This window comes from Mus caroli, unplaced genomic scaffold (genome assembly GCF_978045245.1).
Source record: "Mus caroli unplaced genomic scaffold, Mus_caroli_1 scaffold_13, whole genome shotgun sequence".
NCBI lineage: Eukaryota > Metazoa > Chordata > Mammalia > Rodentia > Muridae > Mus > Mus caroli.
Genome location: NW_028227268.1, coordinates 39,879,429 through 39,896,416, shown reverse-complemented (window position 1 = coordinate 39,896,416; position 16,988 = coordinate 39,879,429). Strand labels below are relative to the sequence as shown.

General features: G+C 42.3%; 1 protein-coding gene and 1 pseudogene across 2 annotated transcripts in view; both read right to left on the bottom strand.

Annotated features, from left to right (window-relative positions):
- Cct6b (chaperonin containing TCP1 subunit 6B) overlaps positions 1–16,988 on the bottom strand; it is a 44,763-nt gene that overhangs the window by 19,122 nt on the left and 8,653 nt on the right. For both annotated transcript variants that reach the window (XM_021177394.3, XM_085829754.1), the window contains exons 4-8: positions 16,727–16,900; positions 15,210–15,313; positions 3,801–3,911; positions 3,073–3,232; positions 1,585–1,667 (exon numbers count right to left, since the gene is read on the bottom strand). In XM_021177394.3, the coding sequence (XP_021033053.1) occupies positions 1,585–1,667; positions 3,073–3,232; positions 3,801–3,911; positions 15,210–15,313; positions 16,727–16,900 (632 nt within the window). The remainder of the gene's footprint in view (positions 1–1,584; positions 1,668–3,072; positions 3,233–3,800; positions 3,912–15,209; positions 15,314–16,726; positions 16,901–16,988) is intronic.
- Positions 7,685–10,692, bottom strand: LOC110306197 (small ribosomal subunit protein uS10 pseudogene; annotated as a pseudogene).

The following is a 16,988-nucleotide window of genomic DNA, read 5'->3' as shown; positions in this document are numbered from 1 at the left end:
TTTTTGTAGTTTAAAACTAGGATTTTTTTTTTTTTTTAGTATTTTTCAATAATACTCATACTCTGGTGCAGGCCTTTAAATATGAGCACTAAGGAAGCAGAGGCAGGGGGATTCCTGTGAGTTCAAAGCCAGCCTGGTCTATATAATGAATTCTAGGCAAGCCAGGACAGTATCTGAGATCCTGTTTCAAAAACAAACAAACAGCCAGACAAAGTTATCAACTACAATTACCATGCTGTATAAGAAATCCTTAAATGTATCTGTCCTTTTTAAGGAACATTTTGTATCCTTTGACCAATATTTCCCAAACTCTTCTTCATCTTTCCTAACACTCCAACCCACTATAATTATCATGCTCATATCTACTTCTGGAGGTTCAGTAGTTTTTAAACTCTACATGTGAGATCATACAGTGTGGTAGTGTTTCTAAAGTCCGCTTTGTGTGTGGAAGGGAGTGTGTGTGTGCCCATCCACGTATGTGAGGCACACCCATGCATGGGGTGGGCAGAGGTTCACATCAGGATGTCTCTTCTCAGTCACTTCTCCTTCTTATGTTTTTGAAGCAGGTCTCTCACTGAACACGAAACTCGAAGTTTTGGCTAGACTAGATGAGCATCAAGTCCCTGCTGCTGGGGAACAGGCATCCAGCGCCGCTGGACCTGGCTTTCATGTGGGTTCTTGGCATCAGAACTCAGGGTTTCATACTTGCATAGCAAGTACTTCACATGCCGAGCTACTTCCCCATCCCAAAATCTTGTTTGTTTTTGTTTTTCTTTTTTAAATTTATTTACGTATTATATGTAAGTACACTGTAGCTGTCTTCAGACACCACAGAAGGCGGCATCAGGTCTTATTACGGATGATTGTGAGCCACCATGTGGTTGCTAGGACTTGAACTCAGGACCTTTGGAAGAGCAATCAGTGCTCTTAACCGCTGAGCCATCTCTCCAGCCCCCACCCCCGCCCCCAAAATCTTGTTTTAAGCAAGATAAAAACTTTTTAAAAATGAAATCTTCCTTTATACAACAAACATGAATTTAATATTTTTAAAAGTTTATTTTTATGTGTGTGAATGTTTGCCTACATGTCCGGATGTGTACCACGTGTGTGTATGGTGCTCTCTGAGATAAGAAGAGTGTGTCAGATCCCCCGGAGCTGGAGTAGTGGGCAGTTGGGAGCTGTTGTGTGGGTTCTGGGATCCAAACCCTAGCACTTGAAAGAGAAGCCAGTGCTCTTTAATGCTGAGTCTCTGACCTAGTCTTGGTCTTTTGTTTTGTTTTGTTTTGTTTTGTTTTGTTTTGTTTTGTTTTTGTTTTTTTGAGACAGGGTTTCTCTGTATAGCCCTGGCTGTCCTAGAACTCACAATGTAGACCACACTGGCCTTGAGCTCTCAAAACTCAGAAATCCGCCTGCCTCTGCCTCCCGAGTGCTGGGATTAAAGGCATGCGCCACCACGCCCGGCTTGTTTTTTTTTAAAGAGCAAAACAAAACAAACTTTTTAGGTTCAATTCCTGGAATTATATACAAAAAGATAGCAGCAGCAAGAGCAGCAGGAAGCACTCCAGATAGACAATTCCCACTCACCTTTCAAGATTCCTTCTCTTTGCCCTGCGAAGAGCTACGATGTTATGTTTTGCAAGCATTTCTAAGGAAACCGGATCGATGCCCTGTAGTTAACACAAAAGTTATGTGGGTTTTGTTTCCCACCAGGCAAGTGCTCTACCACGGAGCACTACTCCTGACCTCTAAACATGCAGACCAATAATCCTCAAGCTCTTCTGTCTCAACACCACCATTCTTCAAAGTCAAGAGGATCCGTGCTGGGCGTGGTGGCACACACCTGTAATCCCAGCACTCAGGAGGCTGAAGCAAGGGAGGTCTAAAGTCCCAGAGCGATACAGACTACAAAGTGAGTTCCATGTCAGCCTAAGCTATAGAGCGAGTTGTGTCTGTATCAAATCATAAAGACAGGAGCTACAGAGATGGGTCAGTGGTTAAGAGCCCTTGCTGATCTTTCCAGAGGACCCAGGTTCCGTTCCCAGCACCCACGTGAGGTGGCTCAGTACTGCCTGCAGCTCCAGCTTCACACACACACTCCTAAACACAAATAAAAAAGGAACACTTTTAAAGGGGTTCTTATACTTTAAGTGGGCTATTTATTCATGCATGACTTTGTAAAACTGTATGGTTTTCTTTCATTTAAAAAGTCCTGGTTCGTTGAGCTGGGCTCAAGTGTTACTGTTGGCACACTCTGCGAGGTATATTCCTTGGAATGATAGGATTGCTAAATTTGTTTTTCAAGAAAAGAAATCCAATGAACACCCCACTCTAAATAACTATAGTTTATCTGTTGACCCTTCTTTCAGCTAAAAATGGCTTTCCATGAAAAAGTAGTTAGTTTAGCTCAAAATCCAGTTACACAAAGTCTTTCTTTCTCCAAGATAACTATCATGTTTTGCTACACAGAAGTGATTCATGTATAGTTCATATTTTAATCACACTAAATTATAAAATAGTACTTGAGTATTAATGTTTAATACAAATCATTACAGTTAATATTTCAAAACACTCTTTCTTTAAAATATTATGTGTACAGTATGTCTGTAAATGGGTATGCACACCTGAGTGCAGATATGTGGAGACCTGAAGGCATGCAGTCCCCTGGAGCTGCAGTCCCAGGTAGCTGTGAGCCGCACAACCACGTGAGCGCTGAGCGCTGAACCCAGATCGGCATGAGCACTACGTACTCTTCCCTGCTGAGCCACCTCCCCAGACCCATCATCAAGACATTGTTCTTCCGTGAGATGCCTTTTCCCTCGGTGGTGTGGTGATAAAGAACAGAGTGTGAGCATAGTTTGACGCTGCTCTCCTGATCTTCGGGAAGAATCCAGCAGCTTCGCCTCCCCTTACAAATGTTCACACAGTGCAAAATGCATTATTATAATGAAAAGAGCTTCCTCCCCAAGTGCCCTGAGGGTCAGCACTGTTGTAGGGTCACTGAGGGTCAGCAGGTCACACTGAGAAACGCTGAGGAACAGTGACAAGCACTTGAGCTGTCCGCTTCTCTCTCACCTTTTGATTAATGACAACAAATCCTTTATTGGACTCAGCACAGACTTTCTGCTTTAGGTCTATTATTTTCTGCACTCTATCTTCAATAAATTTTCTTTCAGCTTTTACCAATTTCTCTTTCTCTTCTACAGTCTTATAAAAGAAACCAGAGCTCACTTCTCTAAAGAATTAATAAGAACAAGTTAGTAAAGCAGGTGTGGAGGCTAAAGCAAGAGGTTCACAAATTTGAAGCTACCCAGAGCAATACAAGTTCCTTTTTCAAGAAAATAAACACAAACAAACAGGAAAGTTTAGTAAAAGTGGGAGTAGGAGAAAAAAAGATTATTAAACACATTCAGAGAAAAGAAAAGTGGACATGACGGCTTGTATTTGTAATCCCAATACTCACGAGACTGAGGCAGGAGGATTGCTGCATGTTTGAGACCATCCTGGACTAGAGAGATGTGGGTGAAAGAAGGAGGTGGGGGGGATGAAATAATAATTTTTTAAAAATTAGGGTTAAAGAGATGGCTCAGGCTAAGGGGACCTGAGTTCAGTTCCCAGCACCCATGTCAAATGACTCACAATGTCAGCTCCAGGGGACCAGTGCCCTCTTCTGGGTCTCCTTGGGCACCTTCACTCATGCACATTCACACACACAAATAGATATGCATAATTAAAATAAAAATAAACTTACAAAAAGATGTTAAAAATTTTTCAAATATTACGAAGACAAAATTGGCACGCACGTTTTTTCATACTCTAGTGAGACATTGCAAGTGAGGATGTACGCATCTTGCACCTGTTTCCTCATCCTTGGATGACGGGCACCATGGTCTAAAACCAATCCTCGGATCAACCTATTAAAACACGGAATGTTTCATGGAATACAGATTCTTAAGTTAGAACGCCATTCAAAGCTGGGATCAGCCGGGTCACACGTTGTTTCCTTATGTAACTTCAAACCTAACGTATAATTAGCAAAATTAGGAAAAGAATCTGTTTTAACAGTATGACAGTAAGTCAAAATGAAAAGCCAATCCAGAATTATTCTCTAAGTTACACGGCTCAAAAATAGCAGTAGCTGATCAAATAATAAAAGGTAGGCACACAATAAATTTTTCAAAATAATTACATAGAATAACTAATAATTGCTAACCTGAATGTCCAGCACAGTAAGATACTGTTCAGCAAATAACAGCCCAGCTATTCAATGGTTATAAAAAAAAAAAAAAAACTATGTAGTAACATGGAAAATATTTACAGGGATAGCCAGTAAGTACAGAATAACCCATTGTATACTGTATGTAAAACATGATTACAACTATTCTTTTTTTTTTTAATGTTGGCAATTAAATGGAAACCTCCTACTTGGAATGTAGCTTGGTTGATACAGTGCGTGCGTGGCATGATTGAGATTCTGTATTCTTTGATTCCTAGGACGATAAAAATAAATATACAAAGGCTGGAGAACACTTGCCGCTCCTGCAGAGGACCTGAGTTTGATTCCCGGAACCAAGTAGTAACTTACACCCAAGGGATCTGGTGCCCTCATCTGGCCTCTGAGGGCACCAGACATGCATGTGACGATACACGTGATACGCATGCATGCCTGCAGGCAAAACACCCATATACATAAAACTGTTTAGAAACTTGACTAAATAAGTTGGTAGGTAGGTAGGGAGGGAGAGAGGGAGGGACGGAGGGAGGGAGGGAGGGAGGGAAGAAGGAAGGAAGGAAGAAAGGAAGGAAGGAAGGAAGGAAGGAAGGAAGGAAGGAAGGAAGGAAGGAAGGAAGGAAGGAACATAGGTAGGTAGGTAGCTAGAGACTCTGGGAGTATGTTTAGATTTGGATGGTAGAAATACAGACCATGGGTCTTTTTTCAGTTTTCCAAATATATTTTTCTACAGTAAATGTTTTCATAACTTTATAAAAGTCACTTATACACATTTACGTGGTAACATTTCTACTTAATACTCTCTTGAAAGATTTTTTTAAAGACTTATCTGCTGCATGTGTGTGTGCAGGCATGTATGTGCCACAGTGCACATGTGGAGGTCAGAGGACAGCTTTGGAGAGTCAGTTCTCACTTTCCACCTTTATGGTGTACGGTCTTCTCCTGTTGCTTCTTCCACTGAGCGCACAGCGCACTCCAGGCTAGCCCATGCGTTCAGCCTTTTCATGAGTCCCGGGGATCAAACACAGGTCACCAGGCTTGTACACAGATAACACTTTTACCTGCTAAGGCCTCTCCTTGTCTTGCAAGAATCTTTTATGAGTATGTATGGTGCTAGGGATTGAACCAAGGTCTGTACATTTTAGGTCAGTCTTCTACCATTGACCTTAAGAACTGTTTATGCCCAGTTGTAAAATTATCTTTTGTTTGACTGATGCAATTGTCCTGGAAGCTTCCAGTCTCCATACAATCTTATCTAGACCTAGAATGTTTTCAGCCTCTGAGACCTACTGCTGAATAAGCTCACCCTTTCTAGCTCTTTCTGAACTCTGGCTGTTTGGGCTCAAAACTACTTTTCATGCTGACTGATTCAAATTGGCTTCTTTCAGCTTCTGACTGAATTGTTCTGCTTGGCCTAATACTAATTTTGGCAATATAATCTTCTGGCTCCTTCTCATTCTTAGGCTCGTTCTGTCTTTACCTCTGTCTAGCTTGTTCTCTCTGCAACTTGTCTCCATACAACTATCCAGATACAACTTTCCTCTGTCTTCTCTGCGCTGCTCTCTCTTAAGTAGCCCCTTTCCTCTGTCTTCATAAGAGTTGGGCATATCTTATTCTGTCAAATCTTTCTCTGATTTGTCACTTTGTCTGCCTCTCAATTAGACATCACTTTCAAACATGGGTGCTTCCTTCCACAAACTGTTCCTTTATTGTTTGAGATTAAAGCTGTGTGCTAAGGGAGTGTCTGTGTTCCAGCCAGAGAAGCCCTGTTCCTGGATTGAAATTCCTCTAACCCAATAGTTCCTAAGTACTAAAAAAAAAAAAAAAATGTTTTTAGCCAGTCATAGTAGCTCACTCCTATAATCTCAGTTCTTGGGAGGCATAAGCAAGAGGATTGCACAATTTGAAGTAAGCCTAGTGTATACAGTGAGTTCCAGGCCAGCCTGAGCTTCAGAGTAAAATACTGTCAGGGAGGGAGGGAGGGAGGGAGGGAGGGAGGGAGGGAGGAAGGAAGGAAGGAAGGAAGGAAGGAAGGAAGGAAGGAAGGAAGGAAGGAAGGAAGGAAGGAAGGAAGGCATTTTTAAAATGTCCAACCAAAGATATAAAGGAGCTTTCAAGTCTTTAGTCTGACTAGAATACCCTAATCCCCAAATGAAGATGAAGGTACCTTACCTAGGAAAAAAAGTGTGTGTTCAATGTTCAGTGTTCTCTACTTCTCAAGCTTCTGTCCTGTTTACTCTCCTCAGCCTCAGAGAATGAATATGCTGCTTTGAGAAAATAGAAACTAAGCCGGGCTGTGGTGACACAAACCTTTAATCCCAGAATTCAGGAGGCAGAGGCAGGCAGATATCTGAGTTTGAGGCCAGCCTGGTCGACACAAGTGAGTTCCAGGACAGTCAAGGCTACACAGAGACGCCCAAAACCCTGTCTCAAAAAAAAAAAAAAAAAAAACAAGCAAGGAAGAACCTGCCGCATCACTACCACCTCCATCACCACCACCTCCACAAGTCCTCAGCAGTCTCTTGCTCTTTAAAACAGAGCATCCCTCTCCACACTCCATTCCCGAATCCCCCAGCAGCACAGAACTCTGGTCCTATATCACTGCTTTTCCTTACAGCCACTCTGAACTGTTTCCATTTGCAATTCCACCTTGAATTAGTAAGGGTTCTCTAGAGGAACAGAACCAATGGGATGAATATATTATTTAAAGAATTTATGAAGGCAGCTTTAAAATAGGAACAAGAGCAGAATCACACCTGAGAGCTGAGAATCGGGAGTTACTTAACACTGGGTGCCTCGCTAGTGGTCCCACGGGGGCTGTCTCTCACTGAGGGGAGGAGCGCCCTGGAGCTGGGGAGTCCACAATGCTGGGCACCTCAGCAGTCCAGATCTGGTAGGGAAAGCTCAGGAGGAGAAGCCTGGAAAGTCACTGGCCCCACCCAGTCCAGGCTGAAAGCATAGAAACAGCTTCTGGTATTGACAACGAATCAGAAGCTGAAGCAACAGGACAACAATTGATTCAAGGCCAGAGGGAGGCCAAGCAAAGGCTGTATGCTCTTCCTCCTGACACAGCCTTTCATCTGTGCTGCTCCCAGAAGGTGCCCACAAAGGGAGTCTTCCCAGGTCCATCAAGGCGATCAGGACAGTTTCTTAGGAGGGGCACCACAATACACCCCTCCCTTACCATTCTCTCCTGTGCTTGCCTTCAGTCGGACTTTCATCTCTGCCTCTCTACTGAAGCAGTATGCTGTTCACTTTTCAGTTCACAACAATACTTTAAACATTTTTCTCTTTCTGCTTGGGTGCTGAGACACCATGCCTCTTTGACCTCCCTTGGTCACCCATCCTCAGTCTCCATTGGTGAATTTTTAATCTCTTTTCAATTTCTAAACAAGTTTCCAATGTTCAGGATTCTTTTTTCTTAACTGATTAAGTCAATTTATTAAAATAGTCAGCTTAGGCAACCACAATAGTAACTTCAGCCTCCACTCCCTGGTCAATGCTGATGGAAGTAATCGCTTAACGATCTCTGAAGGACTGTGTAAATCAATGAGTGGCTCGTGAACGGGGTGAGTCAATGAGTTGCTCATAGATTCTCATCTGGAAACGATCCCACGTCTTAGAACCTTCACTGCAATGTATTTTTCCTGTAGTGATTGCTAGTGTTGGGGTAGGTGTGTGAACTGGCCTTTTTCCTTTCAGATTCTTTTCTTTTTGCACCTCTGATCAAGGAAGCACACACCAGAAACTTCGAATCATGGCTGGTGAGGGTGATTTGAATTTGGTAGATCAACAATTCTAATTCTCCTGGCATCTTTATGGTATCTTTTTTTTGGGGGGAGGGGGTGGGGGGGGGGTTGAGACAGGGTTTCTCTGTTTAGCCCTGGCTGTCCTGGCTTTCTGGTATCTTTTTATAGATGTGCACCATGTACATGCAATAACAGCAGAGGCCAGAAGATGGCGACAGATAACCTAGAACTGGAGTTACCGATAGTGAGTGCTGGGAATTGAACCCGGGTCTTCTGGAAGTCCAGCCAGCACTCTTAACCCCTGAGCCATCTCTCCAGCCCCCTTTCTGGTATCTTTAAAAGTCATGGTTGCAGCCTCATAATGATTCCCAGATATGTCTTTCTCATCCTGCCCTCTATTCTGAACTCATTCCAGGATCTCAGCTCATCATCCACATGTAGAATGGATCCTCTCTCTCATTCAAATCTCTTGATATACTCTCACAGGTACGCCCAGAGGCTTGAGTCCTGGGCCATCCTAAATACCACCAAACTGACCATCAGAATGAACCATCACATGGTTACATTCCAGTTCACTATCATGAGCTGAGACTATCGTGTCAAATGCATTTAATCTCCCTAACCTTTCCACCATCATCTTTTAGCAATGCCGCATATAGCAGAGTACTGACTGTGTAGTTTCGTGATTGCAGGGTCAGCTGTGAGCAACTGCTCACTCCCACTGCTCAGCATCACAAGACAGTATCATACAATATGTATTGCTGGGGGGAAATCAAAATGTAAACTTCAAAGTACAGGTTCTCCTGAATGCATATCACCTTCACACCACTGTAAAGCTAGTGGACTGTAAGTCAGAAACCATCTACAACTGTAAGCCTAGTTTTAACCACAATAAAAGCACCAAAAAGTGAAAATGAAAACAAATCAACATTTGACAGAACGCCTACAGCAAACTAGGCATGGAAAAAAAAATCTATAGGCTGAACAGTAAGCAGAGGAAAGTATATCAGTGGCCCTTGTCTGAAGGAGGTTCCTTGGCTTCACCGCTGGTCTCAGTAACACACTGTCACATGGAGACATGTTAACACTGTCACATGGGGACACGTTAACTAAGGAAGCGCATGAACTTGCAGAGTTATCGGCAGAGGAAGGTGGAAAAGCAGCAGCAGCTGAATGTGTTAGCTCCAGGCCTGCTGACAAGGCCAGGAAGGAAGAAGGTTGAGCACTACTTAGCATCCCCTGGGAGCCTGGGCACTATCTCCAGCTGTAAGTGGGAGAGAGCTGCAGTCCTGAGTGGGGCTGAGACGGTAAAAGCCATAAACATCAAACCAAGCTGAAATTATGAAGATAGAGCTTCACAAACTCGGTAGGAAATGGCAGCAGTACCAAGTGGGATTTTAAAGAACAGTAACAAGATCGTGTTTTAAGAAGGAGTAAATGGGGAGATATTATCCAGAGCAAAAGATATTAAGGTAGACTCCTATAAGTTACTATAAATTATGTAATTTCTACTAATCAAAATATAGTAGAAGTGTGAAATTTGCAAATTAGTAGAGAAGAAAAATATAACGATAAAACCAATAAAATGAAACATTGCTTAGAAGAAACATAGGACAATGGGAAATGAATAGAGAGTAAAAAAGATAGGACCTGTGAAATCAAATATACTCTTAACAATGTAAAATGTCATAGACTAGCTATTTCAATTAAAATATAAAGACTATCTGATTAAGATTTTTTTTACTTGCCTCCAAAACAAAACAAAATAAAAATGTCACTTACAAAAAGCAATTTTCTAAAATATAAGGGCAAGAAGGTTGAAACAACACACACATGACAGGCACATACCAATAGAGAGAAAGCTGGTGGGAGCTGGGGAGATGGCTCAGTGGTTAAGAGCACTTGCTGCTCTCACAGAAGCCCCTAGTTCGGTTCCCAGCATCACATGGTGGATCGCAACCATCTGTTAACTCCAGTTCCAGAGGATCTGATGCCCTCCTGACCACTACAGGTCCCAGCTGTGCACAGATTGCACGTACATGCATCCAGACAAAACACTTATACACATAAAATACCATTTTAAGAAATCTGCCTGCCTCTGCCTCCCAAGTGCTGAAATTAAAGGCGTTCGCCACCACCGCCTGGCTCATTTTTAAAAAATCTAAAATGAAAACATATTCATAGCTAGGCTGTATGGGCACACACTTTTAATCCGAAACAGACACCAGCGGATTTCTGAGTTCAAGGCCAGCCTGGTCTACAGAGTGAATTCCACAACAGCCAGGGCTACACAGGGAAACCCTGTTTCAAATGCCCCTGGCCCCCCCCCAAAAAAAAACTTAAAAAGAGAAAACTGGAATAGCAATTGTATCAAAATGGAATAAATTATACTTTTAAGACATTTCTAACCAGATCTGTACAGGTCTGTAACCCCTGATATCTGAGGGGCTGAGACTTATGTTGGCTACAGAGTGATTCGAGGCCAGCCCTGGTAAATCAGTAAGACCCTATGTCATAATCAAAAGTAAGAGGAAACGTATGGGGTTACAGCTCAGTAGTAAAGCGCATACCCAGCATGCGCAAGGCATTTGGTTCGATCCTCAGAACTAGAAAAAAAAGTCATTATTAGAGAAAAGATGGTCACTTTATATTGGTACAAAAAGTTCAGAGTTTGAGAAAATATTCTATATTAAAAGTTAGTCACGCACTGGGCATGGTGGCGCACGCCTTTAATCCCAGCACTTGGGAGGCAGAGGCAGGCAGATTTCTGAGTTCGAGGCCAGCCTGGTCTACAGAGTGAGTTCCAGGACAGCCAGAGCTACACAGAGAAACCCTGTCTCAAAAAACCAAAACCAAACCAAAACAAACAAACGAAAACAAAAGTTGGACACACCTAAAGCTGGGCAAGGTGACATAAACCTGTAATCTCAGCATTTAGGAGGCTCAGGCAGGAGGCTCCTAAGTTAAAGGCTAGTCTAGGCTACTTAGCAAGACCATATCAAAGAAAAAACATGAGAACAATCCTGTATGCATCTAGTAAGACAGTTTTGGTTTTTTATTTGTTGGAACTTGGGGCCTTGAAGATATTACTCAAAGGGTCAGTGCTCAGATACATCTCTATGCCAAGATCAAAATCTATAAAATATCCAGGCATCACCGGTGGCATAGCCCTTTAATCCTAGAATTAAGGACGTAGGTGGATCTCTGTGAATTCAAGGCCAGCCTGGCCTATAAAGGTAGTACCAGGCCACCCAAGACTAGATAAAGAGACCTTGCCTCAAAATAAATAAACATATGTAATATATATGTGTATGTTTGTGTACTTGTATGTTTAATATACATTTAACATATATTAAAGCTGTCAAAACTAAAGGAGAATATAAACAAACCCATGATGATATTGCTATAATATTAAAAAAATGTTAACATGTCTCAGTAATTACAGAATAAGCTGTCAGAATATTAATAAGGATACTGAAGGTCTGAAAAACAACATTAACAAAATTGCTCCCTTGACAGAAAACTGTACCTCACAACTACAGCACGCCTGCTTGTTGAGTACATAAAACATTACAAATAAATTCTCTGGAGCCAAGCTCGCATCCTAGAACTCACAAGATTGATGAAAAAGGACTACTGTAGGCTCAGGGCCAGGCAGGGCAGTAAGCATACAACCCTGGCCTCCAAAAATAAAGTAAAATAATTAACTGACTCTATAAGCAAATCTCAACAAATTTCAAAACAGTGAAATCTTATAGACTATGTCCCTTGCTGTTATATAACTGAACTAGAAATCAATAACTACATTCTCCTATATATTTTGAAATTAAGATGTTTAAAATAGAAAATATTTTAAATGGATTGCGTTTTCCAGCAAACCTCAGCCTGTCTGTCTGCCAGGGGGACGGACTCCATAACTACAGGAAAGCAGGCAAACAAACAACAACAGCAGCAAATATCCTTCATTGTTAAGTCAACTCTTGCTGACAATAAGGACTTCTGCAGATTTCCAGAAAGAGATAGAGAAGGGGGAGTGGAAGAGAGACTGCAAGCGGCCTTAATGGCTGGCCAGAGGAGCAAAGAGAACAGGGCAGCAGCTGAGTGGTCTCAAACCAGGTGAGAAGCAGAAGGTCCTGTTTCTTCTTGTGTCTTCCCAGAAGAAAAGCTGGCTGCATTGCTGGCTGTGACTCACGCCTGTAATTCCAGAACATGGGAAGCTGAGGCAGGGGGGCTGCCACAAACTCCAGACCAGGCTGAGCGACAGAGACGTTGCCTCCAAAAGGTAACAAAATAAAAATGAATGAGCAAATAAAGAATGCAGAAAAAGAAGACAGCTGAATGTGGCCATCCCAGGATTGAGAGAGAGAGGGTCACCTGTTCTTTAACACTAATCTTGCCCTTAAGATAGTCTTGTTATACCCAAACCACTCTTTGGTGAAATCTTTAGAAGGCAAAAAAAAAAAAAAAAAAACCAGAAAATATTTTAAGTCATAATACACATGCTTGCCGGGTAACGGAGGTGCACGCATACCTTTGATCCCAGCACTTGGGAGGCAGAGGCAGCTGGATCTTTGTGAGTTCAAGACCAGCCTGATGTACAGAGCTAATTCCAGGATAGCCAGGACTACACAGTAAGACCCTGTTCTCAAACAAACAAACAAACAAACACATCCAAACAAAAAACTGCACGTGCTTGTAAGTAGTCGCCGTGCTCAGGAGGCCGAGATGGGAGAGTCAGAGGTCCCAGGACAGCCTGAGCTATGCAGGGAAAGCCGGTCTCAAAGCGAAAGATAAGTAAAAGTTAAAGGTTGTGGTCAAGGAATGCTTGGAGGAAAACTGGAAGCCTCAAATACTATTTTACAAAAGCAGAGGACGAAAGAGGAACGGTCTGAACATATTGTAATGAGACAGAAGCGAAAAGCTCCCCAGCCCCAACCCAAAAGTCCAAACATTAAAGAGAAAGGCGTTAGGAAGCAAAACAAAAACAAACAAACAAAGAGCCTGGGTAAAATGAGAGGAGAGGTGGGAAGAGAGAGTGGAGGTGAGGAAAATCCTTCAAACAGGATCTTTAGGACCTGTTTGTTCCAAAATTTGAAGATTCAGATGAGATGGACAAATCCTTAAAAGTACTGATTTTCCAAAACGTATATAGAAAACCTAACGGAACCTAAGAAAATGGTGTAAGATGCAAATGGAATATGTAGTGTTTTGATCCTAATCAAAATTAATTCACTGAAAAACTCAAACAGAAAAATTGAAGTATAAACTATATGCATAATATATTAATGACTTAGTATTATTTTTAAAGGTATACTAGTTAATATTGATAACATTTACTTCTACTTCTACATAAAGTATTTTTTTAAAGATTTATTTATTTTATGTATATGGTTACACCATTGCTCTCTTCAGAGACACCAGAAATGGGCATCTGATCCCATTATAGGTGGTTGATGAGCCACCACGTGGTTGCTGGGAATTGAACTCAGGAACTCTGGAAGAGCAGTCAGTGCTCTTAATCACTGAGCCATCTCTCCAGCCCCAAAGGTTTTTTTTTTGTTTTTGTTTTTTTGTTTTTTCGAGACAGGGTTTCTCTGTATAGTCCTGGTTGTCCTGGAACTCACTCTGTAGACCAGGCTGGCCTCGAACTCAGAAATCCGCCTGCCTCTGACTCCCAAGTGCTGGGATCAAAGGCGTGCGCCACCACCGCCCGGCTCCAAAGTATTTTTTTAAGTTGTTTTAATTTGGGTTTCTATTGCTGTGAAGAGATACCATGACCATGGTAACTCTTATAAAGGCAAACATTTAACTGGGACTGGCTTACAGTTTCAGAGGTTTAATCCATTACTATCATGGCAAAAAAAGCATTACAGCGTGCAGGCAGATATGGTGCTGGAGAAGTTCTACATCTTGATCCCCAGGCAGCAGCAGGAGACTAAGGAATACTGGCCAGACTCGAGGGTTTTTGTTTTTCTTTTTGTTTTTGTTTTCCCCAGTCAGGGTTTCTCTGTGTAGCCCTGGCTGTCCTGGAACTCACTCTGTAGACCAGGCTGGCCTCGAACTCAGAAATACTGCCTGCCTCTGCCTCACAAGTGCTGGGATTAAAGGCATGCTCCACCACTGCCCGGGCAGTCTTGGGCTTCTTAGGACCTCAAAATCTGCCCCCACACAATGACACTTCCTTTACCAAGGCCACACCCACTCCAACAAAGCCACTCCCTATGGGCCAAGATCTCTGGCGGCTATTCCTATTCAAACTACCACAAAAGTGAAATATTATTTCAAAATTTGCTTCAGAATAATGTAGGTTAGTCCTAGCAGTTGGGAGACAGCAGAATCTCACGTCTGAATCTAGGTGAGGTCTCATCTCAGAACATGAGAAAAACTATCTGTAGGGAGGAGGCTAAAGAGGAGGAGACGGAGAGGGTAACTCCAGGGCTGAAGTTAGATTGAAAACTGAGAAGGATAAAACCAGAGGTGCGTGAGAGGTCTCTGCCCTGCATTTACATAGACTTGGCGTTGAATGTTCTAAAGAACTAAATGCACTGTCATGGCCCATTAGCCCCTGGCCTTGGCCTTTTGCTTTTTCTCCTCAGCTGTGCTGCAGGTGCAATGGAACACTCCAAGATGGCCCTCCCCCTCCCTCTCCTCCTCCTCCCTTCCCCCTTGACATAGCTAGAGGCCTCTTAGCTCCGCAGTTCAGCTTCACACTAGAACAGTTTTCTCTGAAGGCTATGAACCGCACAGGGGATTGTGCTTCACTCTCTAGTTTGATTTAAATGTAAGCTTTCTGAGGAGAGAGTGTGCTCTGCTTACTCCTCACTGCAGCACCTAAAAGTGACAGGCTCACCGTAGCTAACTAATGTGTTGAAATGAATACACTGCTATTGAGTAAAACTAATGAAATCAACGAAAGCCAAATATTTCAGAACTTAATGCCAAAGTGTGGCTGCTGAGATGGCTCAGCAGGTAACACACCTGACAACCTGAGTTTGACCCCTGGAATTCACAAAGCGCTGAGGGAGATCTTCAAGTCAGCATTTAACTCCCGTAAGCACAAGCATGCTGTGGTGTACACACACACACACACACACACACTTGCTCACATACATTCACACACATACTCACACATACACAAACTCACACACACACATACACATGCACACACACATACACAGTCACGTGCACACACGTGGGGGGCGATTTTTAATTGTAAATGGTATGTTATTTACTGTGTGTCTGTTTCTGACTTGTGCCTCATCTCCACGATTTCCACCATGAAGAGATCAATAGGGACACCTGGTCTTCTGATAGCCAAGACAGAATCCACCACAGCCTGAAAGAGAAGCACATGAGAGGCATATTACCTGCACTAAAAGAAACTCCTGGTCCAAGTGACCTATCAGCAGACTAAACAGGGAAAGGGAGTCAGGCTTCAGAGTCAAGGGCATGGTCACCAAGTACCACATGTGGCACCCTTGTATTTCCCAAAGTAAATTAACAATGCAGCATTCTGCTTCAGATGTCAATGCCTTGTGACTTTGGTTATTATGAATTCCTTATTTCCAGTTTCAGAAATGGCAGAGCTGAGGAACACCAATATAACCACATAGTTTACTTTCAGAAGTAAATGAGATGATAATCATATACATATGATATATATATATGATATATATATATATATATATATATATATATATATATATATATATATCAGGTCAATCTTGCCTCATTAAAGCTGCAGCCCTAATGACAAGGCACACTGACAAAACAGCTTGCTCATATGTCACTTTATATCATCAAATATGAACCTCAAGGTTTAACCAAACACATTGTCCAAGAGGTTTCACAAGAGATAAGCCACAGGAAGCTAAGTTCCTTCCAAATTCCAAGGCAGGTTAGTCACTAATGTGACACCTTTAGGAAGGTTAAAAACACTGTTGTAGAGCTGGAGAGATGGCTCAGAGGTTAAGAGCACTGGCTGCTTTTCCAGAGGTCCTAAGTTCAATTCCCAGCACCCACATGGTGGCTCATAACCATCTATAATGAAATCTGGTGCCCTCTTTTGGTGTGCAGGCATATGTGCATATAGAACATTGTATACTAAATGAATAAATCTTTAAAAAAAAACAAAACACTGTTGTGATCAATTGAATTGTAAATGCTTGCCTTGTTGGTTTTCAGTTGTTGTTGATGGTGGTGGTGGTTTTTAAATTTATTTATTTTATGTGTATGGGTGTTTTGTCTTCATGTATGTCTGTGTACTACGTGCATGCCTGGTGTCCACAGAGATAAGAAGGTGGCATTAGATCGCTTGGAACTGGAGTTAGAGATGATTGTGAGCCACCAAGTGGGTCCTGGGAACTGAGCTCAGGTCATTAGAGACAGCAGCCAGTGTTCTTTTTTTTTTTTTTTTTTTATTTAAAGATTTATTTATTTAATGTAAGTACACTGTAGCTGTCTTCAGACACTCCAGAAGAGGGCGCCAGATCTCGTTACGGATGGTTGTGAGCCACCATGTGGTTGCTGGGATTTGAACTCTGGACCTTCGGGAGAGCAGTCGGGTGCTCTTACCCACTGAGCCATCTCACCAGCCCCGCAGCCAGTGTTCTTTACCACCATTTGCCAGCCTGCCTTCTTGTTTTACATTTCTGAAAAGTCCTGTGCAATATTTGGTTGTCTTACAGAAAAAAGAAAGGTATCACCATGTGCCTGGCTCTTCTGGGAAGCTGACCGTTTAATCACATACCTCTGTTAGTATGTCGGCCAGTTCAGCATGAACTTTCGTCTGCAGGGATGTTCTAGCCACATCCAAGAGGATTTCTCTTTTCATCTCCTTTTGTACTTTAATTTTATCCAAAACTTCAAGTGCTTTCGTCTTCGCAACATCAAATCCTTCAGTTATGATTCTAGGGTGCAGGCCCTGATGTAGCAACATAAATACACAATTACACAGCAAGCCATGCAGAGGAAAAGTTTTTATGCTCTCCGAGTAGTAAGTATGCTAAAAA